At 40.2% G+C, this 16,755-nt stretch overlaps 1 protein-coding gene across 1 annotated transcript in view; it reads right to left on the bottom strand.

The window, feature by feature from the left end:
* Positions 1-16,755, bottom strand: part of PACRG (parkin coregulated) — a 416,149-nt gene that overhangs the window by 156,146 nt on the left and 243,248 nt on the right. Inside the window, exon 3 of the mRNA XM_049765530.1 lies at positions 3,635-3,806. Coding sequence (XP_049621487.1) covers positions 3,635-3,806 — 172 coding nt within the window. The remainder of the gene's footprint in view (positions 1-3,634; positions 3,807-16,755) is intronic.

The raw sequence follows: 16,755 nt of genomic DNA, 5'->3' as shown, positions 1-16,755 counted from the left end.
AAAGGGAAACTTTTACAATAAATTCTATGTTTCTAAAAATCTTCTTACCTTCTCTTTTATTGGTTCTCATATAGCTTTTGTTTTTGTAATACTGAAGCATTACTGTTTGTTTTATTTGAGATTTTTGTTTGCTTGTTTTGTTTTGTTTTGCCACACCTGTTGATGCTCAGATGTTATCCCTGGCACTGCACTTAGAAATCTTGGAGGTGCTCGGGGATCACCTGGGATGCCGGGGAATGAACCTGGGTCGTCTTTGCGCAAGGCAAGCACCCTCTCTGCTGTACTATCCCTCCAGCCCCTACATTACTCTATTTTGAAGGGTGAAGATTCTCATGGACTGAGCTCAGGTTCTCACAGCACTGGTCACAAAGGCCTTCCTTGCAGCTCTGCTTCTCAAGCTTCTGCACTGCTTTTTCCATCATGAAGACCAGTACCCAAATTTTTTTTTCTCTCTAGAAGCATTAGTGGAAAAGGACTATTTCACATTTCCTGAAGTTCTGAAACTCCTTTTCTTTTCTTTTCTTTTCTTTTCTTTTCTTTTCTTTTCTTTTCTTTTCTTTTCTTTTCTTTTCTTTCTTTCTTTCTTTCTTTCTTTCTTTCTTTCTTTCTTTCTTTCTTTCTTTCTTTCTTTCTTTCTTTCTTTCTTTCTTTCTTTCTTTCTTTCTCTCTCTCTCTCTCTCTCTCTCTGTTCTTTCTTTCTTTCTTTCTTTCTTTCTTTCTTTCTTTCTTTCTTTCTTTCTTTCGTTAGTTTTTGGGTCACACCAGGTGACACTCAGGGGTTACTCCTGGCTATGTGCTCAGAAGTCGCTCCTGGCTTGGGGGACCATATGGGACACCGGGAGATCCAACCATGGTCGATCCAAGGCTAGCGCAGGCAAGGCAGGCACCTTACCTCTAGCGACACCACCCAGCCCCTGAAACTCCTTTTCATCGACGATTCAAAGATTGTATCCTTGGGTTGTTGCTACAGAAGAAATGTGTGTGGACCAGGAAACTGAAATGTTTGTTCTGAAATTTATTTTGCTATGAGTCGGCTTTCTGATGCTAATCTGGAACCAAATCTTCAAATGTATTATAGAATGCCTGTACTGTTTTTTTTTTTTTTTATTGTATCCCTCAAGCTTCAAGGCAAGAGTAATCCAATTAAGTGAAGTGGTGTGGTGTACCTGAGACCCACCCATTTCTGGGAGGGGTCTTGGGAACCGGATAATAGGTGTGACCTTACCTGCAAGACCTCCCATTCCTGGGAGGGGTCTTGGAAAAGGTAGATAAGGATGGGACCGAGGGAATTTGGCCCCTTTTTGGCCGTTTCCTTTGGCCCTGAAGATGGCTAAAGTGAGTTAAGACGCAGGGCTAGCCTAGAATGGCTGAATGCTTAAAAGGTTATGAGTAGGCCACACACACGTGGTGGCTAGGGCTTGAATAAAGCTGATGCTTCCTGAGGCCTGCCTGCTTGTGAGTCTAATTCCGCCGTTTGCCTAACTTGGGACCCACCGGCATCCTGGGGGTTGCTAAGCCACGTGGCCTGGGATGGCAGAAAGAGATTCATCGCCATCCATCGCCATCCAGCTCCATCCTTAATTATGTAATACAACAAAGTGGGGCTCCCCAAATCCTAGGAGACTGGTAAAGCATCCCGCCAATCATCCTGGGAACCGGATCATTCTGGAGCAGGTAATGGGGATTTGGGAATGGGAGGCAGGGAGCTGCTCATCTAAGATCTTGGGGTAACAGAGTTCCAGGCAAGAGGGTGTTATTTTGGCAAGGAGGGGATTTCCTGTACCCATAGTGGGCTTAGGACCTAACCTTCTGCCTCTCATATGCTGCAGTGTAGGGAGAGTTCTGGAGGTACAGGGCCCAGGTAGGGCACAGAGGCTGGCTCTGACCCCCTGTTCAATAGGGCTTTGTAATTAGGATTAGTAGCAGGCATGGCAGCAAGGAAGGGACATTGAGTCAGGATCCAATGATGACTTATTTGGGAACCATTCAGGCTGGCACCCTGGAGGATGAACTTTTCTAATGGGGCTGTTTCTGGATTCTGAGCTGGGAGAACTGAGCCTTAGAAAGGAGGGAAGTGTCTTTTAGGGGTAGGTCATGCTGGAGTGACTTTAGGAAAGAGAACACAGATTAAACAATTCTCAAGTACATAAGCAACTGTAATATTTCTCCATTCCAGAATTTAAAAAAAATTAGTTTAATTAGAGCTGGAAAGACTGTCCAGGAGGTAAGGTCTAGCCTTGGCATGCTGGCAGCCTTTGGTTTAACTTTCTGTCACCTTAAGTGTCCCATTAGGAGTAACCCCTGAGCAGAGAGCCATCAGTAAGCCCAGAGCACCACCATTATGACCCCCAATACAAACAAGAATTCTGAGCTAACCCCACTACTTAAAAGACACTAATCATGGCTGTGATTAGATTGTAATTAAGAGGTATGAGAGATCACTTCAGAGGCACTAAAAAGTTAACAGTGGGGTCTATGCACAAAGGTGCTTAAATGTTGTCTCCTGCAGAAATCTGCTTCTGCACAGATCAGTGTGTGTGTGTGTGTGTGTGTGTCACTGTGATTAGCATGATCCCATGCCCATATTTGTGTGCCTGAGTTATAGGGATATAGAGGATGGGGTTTATTTAGAGGTTTAAAGTTTCTATACTCATTAGTCCATTTACAAAATGCCATACATCACCACAACACTATTCACAATAGCCAGAATCTGTAAAAAAAAAAAAAGTACTTGAGAAAAAAAAATGAGTGGATAAAGAAACTGTAGTACATCTACACTATGGAATACCATGCAGCTGTTAGGAAAAAATAAAGTCATGAAATTTGTTTAGACATGAATGGATATGAAGACTATTATGCTGAGTATAATGAGTCAGAGGGAGAGGGATAGACATAGAATGATCACACTCATTGGTGAGATATAAATAAAATAAGATAGTATGATAATAGTATCCAGAGAAAACAGAGACAAAGGCCAGGGAGACCACCAGTTCATGGTAGAAACCTGTCACAGAGTGGGGGAGTGCACTTTGGGCAGAGAAGTGACCACTATGACAGCGATAGTTGGAAATGATCACTCTAGACAAGATCTGGGTGCTGAAAGGAGAGAAAGTGATAGGCATGATACCCCTTCAATAATCATCTTGCAAACCACAGTGTCTAAAGGGGGGAAGAAAAGGAAGACAAAGAGACAGAAAGAAAATAAAAATGTCTGCTCTAGGTGGGAGGGAAATGTGCACTGGTGAAGAATGTTGGACATTTTATGATTGAAACTCAATCATGAACAACTGTAGAGAAAAAGCACCCAACTACATTATGAACACTCTTATAACCATGGTGTTTAAATAAAGTAATTTTTAAAAAAATGTCCTACAAAGGGGCCGGAGCAGTGATGCAAGCTGTAAGGCGTCTGCCTTGCCCATGCTAGCCTAGGAGGGACCACAGTTTGAACCCCTGGGGTCCCATATGGTCTCCCAAGTCAGGAGTGATTTCTGAGCGCATAGCCAGGAGTAGTCACTGGGTGTGGCCCAAAACAACAACAAATGTCCTACAAAGCCCAAGGACAACTTCAATGCTTAGCCCATTGTCAGATGTGACACTACAGTAGGGTCACTGTAGTTTTTGATTGACTCACTTTTGATGGGAATGATGAGCTGTGGGATGACAGGCAGGATCTTGTTTCCCCCGTGCTCTAGCATGTCGTGGATGCCTTGCCGTGCAAAGAACTCATAAGGAAATGCCATCTCACAGAGTCCATCAAAGAACAGGGGCAGGTAGTGATGGTAATCCAGCTTCTCGATTTCGACCTGAGTGCAGAGGGACAGAGATGGTCAGATGGATCCAGCAGGCCAGGCAGATGTGGATGGAGCCACTGCCACCAACACTGCAAGCACAAGCTCTCCAAACTTCGGGAAGATTCTACCAAGTCATTCATGGAATGGCCTGAAGGTGTGCAGCATATCTCATCAGAAATAGCAGATTCCTAAATTATTGTCCTTTCAGTCTCAGCAGGTTGAAACCATGAATTATCAATCTCGGGAGAATTTTGTTGTTGTTGTTTGTTTTTTACCAGTTGGCATATATGCGACATTAAGAAATATTTAAGAAATATGTACTGATACGCTGAAAAAAATATCTTCATGAACACATGTAAGGGAGTTAGAGAGATAGGATAGCAGGTAAGTCATTTGCCTTGCATGCAGCTGACCCTGGTTCAATTCCGGCACTGCATACGGTCTCCTATTCTTATTCCCCCAAGACTGATCCCTAAGTGCAGACCCAGGAGTGAGCCCTGACCAAAGGTGGATTTGCTTCCCACCAAATGAAAACACATGTAAGAATACTTCTTTTAATTGAAAAGAGAATGTATAGGCATATCCCTAACTGGTACAAATTGATAGGCGATTGTGAAACTTGCCCTCTTGGGCAGGTAACTTTGAATGCAGGGAGAAAGCATGAGAGATGATCACTCCTGGGTAACCCAGGAGTCTGGATGACAAGATGTAACACAATGGAGTCTCTACAGACATGTCCCAGAGCTCCCCGGTGTGGCTGATGGCACCAGCCCACTTTCTTGCTGCATGTTTACTGTGAATCTGGGTGCAGCAAATGCCCCACAGACCCCCATAAGTAGGAAGATTATTTTTGATTTGCTCATGACCATCTACTCCGTCATGGGATTAATCACCACAAATGAACCATCCAGATGATTCCAGGCTCCTGCAGGAGGGCCTTTAAAAAGAATCCCAAAGAGTGATGAGTTTAGTTAGAGAAATAACTACATTTTGAACTGTCCTAATATTGAGAATGTATGAGGGAAATGTAGAGCCTGTTTAGGGTACAGGCGGGGGTTGGGGGGGGAGGAGGGAGATTTGGGACTTGGGTGATGGGAATGTTGCACTGGTGATGGGTGGTGTTCCTTTTATGACTGAAACCCAAACACAATCATGTATGTAATCAAGGTGTTTAAATAAAAAAAAAAATTAAAAAAAAAAAAAAAAGAATCCCAAGAGACCAAAGTAATAGTAAAGCAGGGATGATCATGCTTGCTTTGCATGACGGTTTTTGGTTTTTGGGTCACACTTGGCAGTGCTCAGGGTTTACTCTGGCTCTATGCTCAGAAATCGCTCCTGGCAGACTCGGGGGACCATATGGTATGCCAGGATTCAAACCACTGACCTTCTGCATGCAAAGCAAACACCTTACCTCCATGCTCTATCTCTGCCACTTTAATCTATTCCCAGTACACAATATACGCAGTACCATAAGCCTACAAGGAATAATTCCTGAGCACTGTGAAGTGTAGTTCAACAACAACAACAACAACAACAAAAACCAAACAAATAAATGATTTAAAATAATTCCAAGTGGGGTTTAATGTCAACATTAGTTTTTCTATTCCTTGTATATCATACAATCTCCATGATTTGAAGCTTATGGGAGATATGTGTAATGCAGCTTTTCAAGGTTTTTTTTTTTTCTTTTTTCTTTTGTATTTGAAGATAGGTAAGGGTCAGAACAATACCTCAGTGGGCTGAGTGCAAGCTTTTCATGCCAAAGGCCTGGGTTTGATGTATGGTACTATGTGAGGAACCCTCAGGAGGGACTTTAAAACACAGAAGTGGGAATATCCCCCTATGCACCACTGTATGTACCCCCAAATCAACTAAACAACATAAAAATCACAATGAAGAAGACAAACAAAATATTACATTTTAGACTAGAGGTTGAAAAGATAGTACAGCAGATAGGGTGCTTGTCTTATATGAGATCAACCCAAATTTGGTCTCCAGTACCCCACATGGTCTCCAAGCACTGCCAGGAGTAATTCATTCAGAGATAGGAGTAGTCCCTGAGCACTGGCAGGTATGGCAAAGAAAATAAAAATCTTTTATAATGAAGAAAATTACTACCATGTCACTTAACTCCAAAAGGTTCAATGTTGTTTTCTCTAACACTTCCTTCTCTTCTACTTTTGAAATAGAACTATCTTTTCTGTAATTTTATTTTCAACAGATATATATTGCCAGTTCTCATAGGTTATTTTGGTACTTTTCCATATGTCTCTTATATGTAGGAAATCACATAATTTTTAAAAGTATGAGCAGAGACTTGGTCTTTTTAAAAAAATCTTTATTTAAAAAAACATGGTTACAACGTTGTTCATATTACAGTTTTTTCACAGATAAGATTGTTCATGATTGAGTTACAGTCATACAACGTACAAGAACCTTCACCAGTATGCATTTTATGCCACAATACTTTGCCACCATTTTGGTGTAGGGGGGTCACACCTGGCAGCGCTCAGGGGTTACTCCTGGCTCTATGCTCAGAAATTGGTTCTGGCAGGCTCGGGGGACCATATGCGATGCTGGGATTCGAACCACTGACCTTCTGTATGCAAAGCAAACACCTTACCTCCATGCTATCTCTCGGGCCCCTACATTGCCACTTTTATCGGTAACTATGCCTATCTTAATTTCTGTCATCTTAGATTTTGGTCTCTGGCAGTTGTTTTTCATTCATGCTTTCAACTTTTGTTTTGCAGATATTTTTAATTATTTTTTGCAAAGACTTGAAAAATAAGTCTGCTGGTGTAAATATTTTACTCTCACTATTCACAGACTTCTTAACATTTTAAAAACATTTAGAGAAGCATGTTAAAACACTCCTATTCAGATAATCAACATGCCAAATTTTTATTGGCATTCTATTCATTTTTCCCTTGTGTGGCTTGGGGGCAATACTACTAGTATAACAGTGGAGTGAAATTCCAATTTTACAGTACTACAGGTTCTTGTAGCGCCTTAACTATAAGTTAATTTAACTTTCAAAACAACTCTAAAAAGTCGTTGTTATTAGTATCCTTGTTTCACCGGGGGAAGCTGAGGCACAGGGCAGTTTAATAATTTGACAAAGGTCATAGGTAGGAGTTGCAGGAACTGGAATTTAAATCACACAGCTCATGAAACTGATTACGGATTGTGCAATGAGGCACATGGACATTCATGTGGACTATAATCTATCTACAGGTAAGTCTTAAAGTTGCCCTTGTTAGGCCTACATTTGATTTTGTCTAGTATATCTTATGATCTAGCTGGCTTTCCCACTGTGTCTTTTCTATATTTACTTCCTCTTACACTGGGTTTTATGAGTATCACTCTCAGTAGCTTCTAACATGATTGTTTTCCCTTCCTGTTTTACAAGATGACTTCAAACCAAAAGCACTGAGCTCACACATCATTCTTGTCCCAAAGGTTTTGAGAAAGAAATGAAGTGATTGAATGGTAGAAGAGAACAAGAGTGATCCATAAGGAGAGGAAAACTAATGGGAAATTGAATGAGGGATTGAAGAGACTACTAAAGTGAGGTATTTGCCTAGTTCTATGCCTGGCATTACATATGGTTTCCTGAGGGCAGAGCCAGGAATAAGCCCTAAGCACTGCCCAAGGTGGCCTAAAAACCAGAAAGAAAGAAATAAAAAGATTAAGTGAGTAAATGAGGGTCAAAAAAAAAAAAAAAAGAAAAAGAAAAAGAAAGAAAAAAAAAACACATTTCTAACTCTTCCTCCTCTTTCCAATCAGTCTCATTTCTGGTGAGTTCCTTTTAATGACCTGTTAATCATCAGACATCTCTGTTAATATTTCAGATCTGTTGTGTTAGCAAGAGAAAAAACTTGCGACTCTTTTAAGATTAGAAAAAAACACTTTAGATTCTATAGTGATTTCTCTACTGGCTGCAGAATATTTTCCTTTTGTATGTATCTTTGCCTGAATCTATTACAGGGTTCCTATTTTTGTTATTATAATGCTATTGCAAGTAATGAGTTTAGATTTGGAAAATTCTCTCACACCTTATTTAAAAATCAGGAACTTGCCCACCCTCTCGGTGACAAGATCCCATTTTGAATAATATAGTTAACTTTTCTTCAGTGCATTTTATTTTTGGTCAATAGCTTCTTCCTGCTATCCTAGCCTATTTCAGCTATTCATAGTAACTCTGCCTGCCTTTTCCCACTCCCACTCTCCTTTAATCCTGCTCTCTCTTCTCTTCTTTTATCCAGAGGTCACCAATGGCCTTTACTTCCTCAAATGTCCAGGGTCCTTTGCCATCAGAATGACACAGTGTGTGGCCTTGTGAAGTTGTCTCGCCATCACATCTACCCCCAATATTCTGGGGATCCCATAAGCTATTTTCACTCCCAATCTGCATCCCATTCACTATCATTCTGACCTAGTCTGCCTCCACACAAGTCTCTTTATTTGCTGTTTAACTACTAGCCTAGTCACAGGCCCTGGCTTGCTCTACCTGAAAACCCCCACAGTATCACCAGTCCCCTGCTCTCCTGTCCCCTTTTCCCACATCCTTGGGCCCTAACCTGATGATGATCCTCCAGCATTTCCAAATCTGTCCCCTGGGCCCCATAGCTCTACCTTTTTCTCCTGGGAGCACTATCTCTGGAGTGATGGGGTGGGCAACATCATCCTGCTGTTCCACAGACATTCTTGCTCCCTAATCCCACCCTCCTCGAGTCTCTGAACTCACTGCTTTCTTTCAAGACTTTCTGGTCACTTGCAGCTCTGTTCATCTAGCTTTAAGTTGAGTCAAGCTCTGACCCTTTCCCAGCACCCTATATGATTTCCTTTTGTACTTCTTATCTTTTATTCATAGCCATTTCTTATGCTCTATTGTTCAGGAAACTAGTCATTGCCTCAGAGGTTGTTGGCACAGTAAAGGCATGTGCCAAGTTATTCTGATCCTTGTCTCTGTCCTGTGTTAATCTGAAAAGCATGTGGAGTTTAGGAATGAAGGTCATATGGTGAGTGACCAGCTCTGGTGCTGAGGGTGAGACCCTTGGTAGACCAGCAAGAGTCAGGTGTGGCCCACTGGCTCTCAGCTTGATAGAGCATGTCCACTGTGTACATGCTGCATGCTACAGCTAAGAAGCTGCTCACACTTCACTGCGGGAATGTTTCCATTCCAGCAATTGATGAGGATGGCCTTTCTATTTATGGTCCTTTCACTAGAAATCACAGGGCCCCATTTGCTCTTCTGCTTGAAAACTTAAGAAGGAAAAGTTTCTATTTTTTTTAGTGGCATCAAGTGCATAGTAATGTAGGTCCATGATTAATATATAGGCTACAATAAAATGGGGGGGGGTCATATCTGGCAGTGCTCAGGATTCACTTCTAGTGATGCTTAGAGGATCATGTGATTGTGGTACTGGAGGCAGAACCTGGACCTCCTGTATTCAAAGTCTACATTCAACCCGCTGAAAATCTCTCAGGACTTTTTTTCAAAACAAAAAATTCTAGGGGCCAGAGCTATAGCACAGTGGTAGGGCATTTGCCTTGCATGCTGCCAACGTAGGACAGACCCAGGTTCGATTCCCAGCATTTCCCCAAGCCTGCCAGGAGCAATTTCTGAGAGTGGAGATAGAAATAACCCCTTAACCCCACCAAGTGTGACCCCCCCCACCAATAACTAAATACATAAAAACCAAAATAAAATCCTTTAATGTGTAGGGGAGGAAATAGAGACTCTCCACCAAACGCAAAGTGGGCCGTCCTTGTGGGCCTTTTCCCAGCCAACTTCCGGGCCATTACTAAAACCCTCTTCCTTCCTTCCTCCTTTTCCCAAACCACGTGGATGCGAGTGCGTCTGTGCAAAGTCATTACAATTTGTATTATAGACTTCCCGGCAGATTGGATTTAGCACTTATTTCTCTTAGAAAATATACAGCTCAGGGTTCGGAGCAATAGCACAGTGGTAGGGCATTTGCTTTGCATGTGGCTGACCTAGGATGAACCTGGGTTCGATCCCTGGCACCCCATATGGTCCCCAGAGTCAGGAGCAATTTCTAAGTGCATAGACAGGAGTAACTTCTGAGCATCACTGGGTGTGGCCCTTAAATGCAATATTTTTTTTTACCATTCTTAGACAACCTTGATAGTTTAGAAAAATAATCTCTAAGAAGATACTCTTTGAGTCAGGTTTTATACAAACAATTTAATAGATTACTTTCTTAAACACTCTGTTACTCCAGCACTCTAAACCACTAAATGTAAAGATCAATGGAGAATCTAAAGATGACATCTACTGTGGGGAACACAGAGAAAAATTCTGGCAAATCTCCAAGTCCACCAAACACCTGAACCTTATAGATGAGGACCTAACATCAACACATAATGGTTTAGCAGTGGAAATCAAAAGTCACTAGCCTGAGAAATTAAGAAATCTATATATGAACAATTCAACCAATTCAAAGAAGAACTTTTTCAGGAGATGAGAAAATCCATACAAATGGAACTCAAGGAACCAAAAAAATGTTAGCAAGTCATAATAATAGAATTACACATGTGGAGAATCACATAGACAAACTGGAAGACAAATTACAAGACAGCAGTAATAAAGAAGTCAAAAAAGAAAGGGGAGACAAACCTTAAAGAATAAAGCCAAGAGAAATAATCTCCGAATTATAGGAATTCCAGAATAGGAAGAAAAGGGAAAAGGGAAGAACAAATAGTGAGGGAAATAATAACAAAGAACTTCTCCACTCTTGAGGAAGAGGTTTCTCTACAAATCCAAGAGGCAAAAAAAGTGCCAAGCAAAATAAACCCTAACAAAACAACACCAAGATATTTAGTAATCCAAATGGCAAAAACACACAGAGATCAACTCTTTAAAGCAGTAAGGGAGAAAAAAAGTACACCCTCAAGTATAAAGGAAACAACATAAGAATCACACCAGATCTTCCATTTGAAACAATCCAGGCAAGAAAAGAGTGTAATGACATATTCAAACTATTAAATGAAAGAAACTTTCAACCCAGAGTTCACTTTCAGCGAAACTCTTATTTACATGGAAGGGAGAGTTAAAAACATTCTTAGTCAAAAAAGAACTCGCAATATTTGCGCTACCCAAACTGTACCTAAATGAGTTACTCAAAGAGCAATTACACAAACCAAATTCTCAATTGTAAGAACAACAACCCTTCATAATATAATAGCACAACAGCCCTTTCTGTCAATAGTTTCCTTAAATGTCAATGGATTAAACTCTCCCATCAAGAACAGATATAGCTGTGTAGATTGAGCCTGTGTCCAATCAACTGCTCTTTAAAAATGTTCTAATGTGGGCCCAGAGAGATAGCACAGTGGCGTTTGCCTTGCAAGCAGCTGATCCAGAACCTAAAGTGGTTGATTCGAATCCCAGTGTCCCATATGGTCCCCCGTGCCTGCCAGGAGCTATTTCTGAGCAGACAGCCAGGAGTAACTCCTGAGCAATGCCGGGTGTGGTCCAAAAACCAAGAAAAATGTTCCAATGCTTTTATATACAGAAACAGGTGCAGAATGCATTTGGAAGACATGGACTCACACTACAGTGCTCTCTTTAAGTAGTTTTAATGTCTTACTTTTACTATGCTATAATTAATCCTTGATCTTTTTGTCCACAGTGCTACTTGTAGATATAGTGGATCACCCTAGTTCCACATTGCAATACTATACTATATTAGATTCAGAAGACAGGGCTCATTGTGATAATGTTACAACAAAAATTCTAATCTATTCATTTTCTACTTGATTGTGCCTGCTAATATAATCTAATGTTTATGTCCACAGATAGCAATGGAAAATGCAACTGCATGCCATGAACTTTTATAGATCTCATTCATTGAATATGTTATTGTATGTTTTCAATTATAGGTAGTTTACCAGTATACCAAAATTCTCCATGATTTTAGATTACTTTTAGAAAAGGAAACTGGACGTTTAAGACCCACTAGGTGATATTTCATGGAATGGATTCCTCTGACAGTGCTCATTACTGTAATCAGTTTTCTAGACTTGAAAATTATACAATCTAACCCATGAAGCCTTTCTTCAGTAAAGTTTACCTTCTTTAATCATGATTGGCCTAAAAAATGGAAAATCTTTCCATCTGACTTGCTGGCATTATATTTTTTAAACGTTCTGTCCCATTTCACCTGAGTCAGCATTTCAACTGTAACCCATGGATCGATCCTCTGATCTGTCTATGTGTGTGCATGAATGAATGCATTGGCCACCTCTATGTCTGTCTAATGTCCATCTGTAATATATATAATGTCTGTCTATGATGTACACTGTCCTTCCCCCTGTTATGTATAACCCTTCCTTCCCACCTTCGCTTACCACCTTACAAATTCTCTTCTAGCCTTTCACTCTCTTGCCTCCCCCATCTGTTATTTCCCTCCATCTATTCCATTTTACCCTCAATTTTTAACTCTTCAGGAAACAGAACATTCCCCCATACCACACCCCAGCGAACTGCCAACCAGCTCCCAAAGTGAAAAGATAGATTCTCAGCTCAAGAGGCTGCTGACACTACTGCTGCTGATTTGCTCTTGGTGGCCCCTTGCCCCCACTTCCCTTCACTGTGGACTATTGTTTGCTTCCAGATTCAGTTTCTGAGAAGCCCCCACCTCGAGGATGTTTCCTGATATGTGAGTGCTGGGAGCCATATTTTTGCCTCCATAAGACCAAACCACAGGTTGACGCTGGGCTCCGGATTTTATTCCCTGCCCCAGACTATTTCAAAAGACTTAAATGCATATGTATATCTCCTTTGAATATTTCTTTAGATGTATTTCTTTAATAGGTATAATTCTTATCTTCTTATGTAGCAGCAATTTCCCCCATTTTGGGGGTCTGTTTAGTAGGGAATTCTAGTAGATAAGTTTCTCTAGTGTTCTGAGGTCATGTTAGAACCAGGTTATCAGGATTGTTTAGCTTGTTATTTTTACTCCCATATGCACAAGTAGTAACCATGTGGCATTGTTCCTTTTTGCATAGGCACATTGAAAAGGGGAAATCTTCTGTGTGCTAACAAGTTCTTACCTAATAGAAATAGGAACACATAATTTTGTATTTCAGTGTGCCCCTACAGCATGAACACTTGTCATAGTGACTTGGCTTAGGCTTCAGAGGATTGGACATTGACAAGTCACCCCTAAACCTTGGATCTCATCTATGGAAACAGCACTGTTTTCTACACCAGCACCAGGAATCGGATGTCTACCAGGGAAGATCCTACTGATGCCCTGGCATCAACTTACTCCAGAGTGGGTTCATATGACAGCCTGACAACATGGAAACAGCAACAACCTTCCTTCAGGGCAGGGTTCTCTGCATTGTCACATAATGGTGAAATGAAACCAGAAGATGCTCTGCATCACCCTTACTTCAATATACGACCTGTATAGAAACCATGATCTTTAACTACAGAAACCTGACAGCAACTACCGTGATTGTGAAGAGCTTTTACTGGTACTAGAGAAAGACTTTGGGGTTAGACAACTTAGTATGCCTGAGCCTTTAATTGGTCTTATGCAATAATACTTCATGGGTAATATCTCCCTGTTTTTTAGGCCAAACGTTTTTCCTTTTTATTTTACCCATATTTTGCTGTTCCTATGCAAACAACAACTGACACACACACCTTTTTATTGTACTTTTTATCTCTTATTTTTTGTAAGCTTTGGAGCTTACTAAACCTTCTGCTATTGTATTAATGACTTTATTGGATATGCAATAATTTTCACAAATATACTTGCTACTGAACTGGGCTCCAGCCCAGTTTTTTTCTATTTTCTTCCTATTTTTTTAATTAGTTTACTTTCCCTTATCTTGAAACAAATGTATTATTATCAATTATGTCAACTATGTGATACATTTTCTTTAAATAAATTAAAATTTAAAAACATCTTTAAATGTCAAGAGTAGCTAAAGAGAAGATAGGAGCTAGAGAGAGTATACTGTTGTAAGGGGTTTGCCTTGAACATTCCCAACCCAGTCTAATCTTCAGCCTTCCCATTTGGTCTCCTGATTGATCCCTATGTTCAGATTCAGGAGTGATCCCTAGATTCAGACTCAGGAGTGATCCCTAGGTTCAGTCAGGAGTAACCCCTGAGCATTACTGGGTATAACCCCTCTAAAAACCACTAAACAGAAAAATGAATTTGGAACTGCCTTATTTGTCATTGTGAGCTTACGTATGACATGACGTCTAACCCTTCAAAGACTTCTAAATTTGCATCCTTTAGGCATACAAAGTCATTTTTACTATTCATTTAGCAGGAAACTCTTTCCTCTACATAAAACATTGTTAAAATAACTAACATTAACTAAATTTGTTTTTCTTTTTTGTCTTGTTATGTATTCATAATTGGTTTATAATATAATATTTCACAGGCAGCATTGAACATGACAGACTCTTGGCCCTGGATTATAAAGCATGGGTTATCAAGCAGCATGTGTGTATATGTGGGTCTTGCAAGGGGAGATGGAAAGATGGACTAGAGGAAGGGAGGAAATTGAAATAGGAGGACTTGGGCTTTGGTGGTAGAAGGAGGTAGTGACTTGCATAGCAATGTTATGAACATTAACATGTTATCTAAACTATAATAATGAATAAATTCAAAAACAATGTCACAACATTTCAGGGGTGAACATCATATCTCTTACTGTGAAAAACTGTCACCAACAAAAAGACCCACAATGCCTTCTCTAACCATCTCCCTCCTACCTGATAATCACCAAACTTTACACTGATTCTAACCTGAGCTATTTCTACACACAGAACCTTTCTTTTTAATATATGTTTTATGACTTTTCTAAGGTTACATAAGACTTGCAAGTTGATCTCTAAGTCACGCTCACAGTGGCCTCTGGGCAAAGCAATAAAATCCTAACTGGACTTGACCTATCGAATAAAACATTTTAACCTTATAACCAGTGATATGTTACTAAGGCTATACCAAAAGGTTAGAAAGATGATGGAGCTATTTTAATTAAATCTCCAATCAGAAATTTCACTTACACTCGCTACACCCCTGCATCATTAGCAAACATAATATTGAACATAGGACTCCTGAGTATTTTTCTAAAAACAACGTAAAATGGGCCTGGAGAGATAGCACAGTGGCGTTTGCCTTGCAAGCAGCCGATCCAGCACCAAAGGTGGTTGGTTCGAATCCCGGTGTCCCATATGGTCCCCCGTGCCTGCCAGGAGCTATTTCTGAGCAGACAGTCAGGAGTAACCCCTGAGCACCACCGAGTGTGGCCCAAAAACTAATAAATAAGTAAATAAATAAATAAATAAATAAAATGTGAAAGTATAATTATACATAATTATATATTTTTATATAATGATTTTTCACTTAAAATTTTATATGTGATGCAATTTAATTTGTGACAAATTATAACTTCATTTTAAAAAATTTTCTACCTTCAAGTTAGATTCTAAGTTAGATCAAGAGATCTTATAAATTGCAGGCATAATATGATGTCAGCAAATATGTAGATATTTAAACAATGTAAAACAGATTTTAAACATAGACGAAATACTAGTTTTTTTTTTGTTTTGGTTTTTTAGGTCACACCCTGAGGAGTTTACTGCTGGCAGACTTGGGGAACCATATGGGATGCTGGGAATTGAGCCCGGGTCAGCCAGGCAAGTGTCCTTCCCACTTACTAGCTTTACAACTCTGGTAGTCTATTTTTTTTTACGTTTGCAGAATCATTTGTGATTGAAAACTAAAAATCATTTCTATCACTTTTTATCTAATTAATAAGGCCAAGACCAATAATATATGTTAAAAATATAAAACAACATATATTAACAAAGAAAAGCTTTTGGTGTCCGAGGTTGAGGTCAAACTGTAGGCAAAGCTGATGTACCAAAAATTGTACCAAGGTTTTACAAACACTAGCATGTGTTTAAGGAACAGTTGAACTCAGAAAATTTTTGGTTGGGAGAAACAGACAAGACCCAGGGACTCAAGAGGAGCTTGGGGGTGATGGTTTATAATCCAATTAAATATCAGCCAGACTACATTCTGAGATTAGGACTGAGCTTTGAACATCTTCAGAGGTTAGGGTGTTAGCAGTTGGGAAGACAAGGGCTGAAGGTTCATGCTCTGTGTCACTGTGACCCTTCCAGGTGTTCCCCAACAAATGAAGGCCAATGAGTCTGTTCCCATGGGTCTGCAGACACAGAGAAGCAGCCTATTTTTTGACACAATGTGAAAACTCTGAGTGAGCTTAAAGCCCACATGAAATGTCAAATTTGAAGGGCCGGAGAGATAGCACAGCAGTAGGGCATTTGCCTTGCATGCAGCCAATCTAGGACAGATGGTGGTTTGAATCCTGGCATTCCAAATGGTCAATGTGCCTGCCAGGAGCGATTTCTGAGTGCAGAGCCAGGACTAACTCCTAGACACTGCCTGGTGTGACCCTCCAAAAAAGAAACCCAAAACAAACAGAAAACAAGAAATGTCAAATTTGAGAATGGAATAAAATCCAAAATTTTTTAAATATTGGAAACATTGGATCTGAAGCGACAATATAAAAGGGTAGGGTGATTGCTTTACATTTGACAGGTCTGGATTCAATCCTTAGTACCTCACATGCACCCCTTCAAATACTTTCAGGAGTGATCCCTGAGCACCACTAATTATAACCTCTAAACAGAAAAAAATGTTGAAAATAGGGTTCAGGAAGATAGCTCAACAGACTGAAGGTATGTTTTGCACAAAAGAGGCCCTGGTTTGATCCCCAGAATACATGATTCCATAAGCAGCCATAGAAATGGCCCCTGACCAGAGCTAAGAATAGCCCCTGAGCACTACTGGGTGTGACCCCAAAGCAATAGCAAACAAAAGCTTAAAATGGGAAAATAATTTACTTTAAAGAAAACAAAATAAGTTAAAAAAAA

This window comes from Suncus etruscus, chromosome 18 (assembly GCF_024139225.1).
Source record: "Suncus etruscus isolate mSunEtr1 chromosome 18, mSunEtr1.pri.cur, whole genome shotgun sequence".
Classification (NCBI taxonomy): Eukaryota; Metazoa; Chordata; class Mammalia; order Eulipotyphla; family Soricidae; genus Suncus; species Suncus etruscus.
Note: the sequence above shows the minus strand (reverse complement) of the source record. Positions and strands in the feature narration are given on the sequence as shown.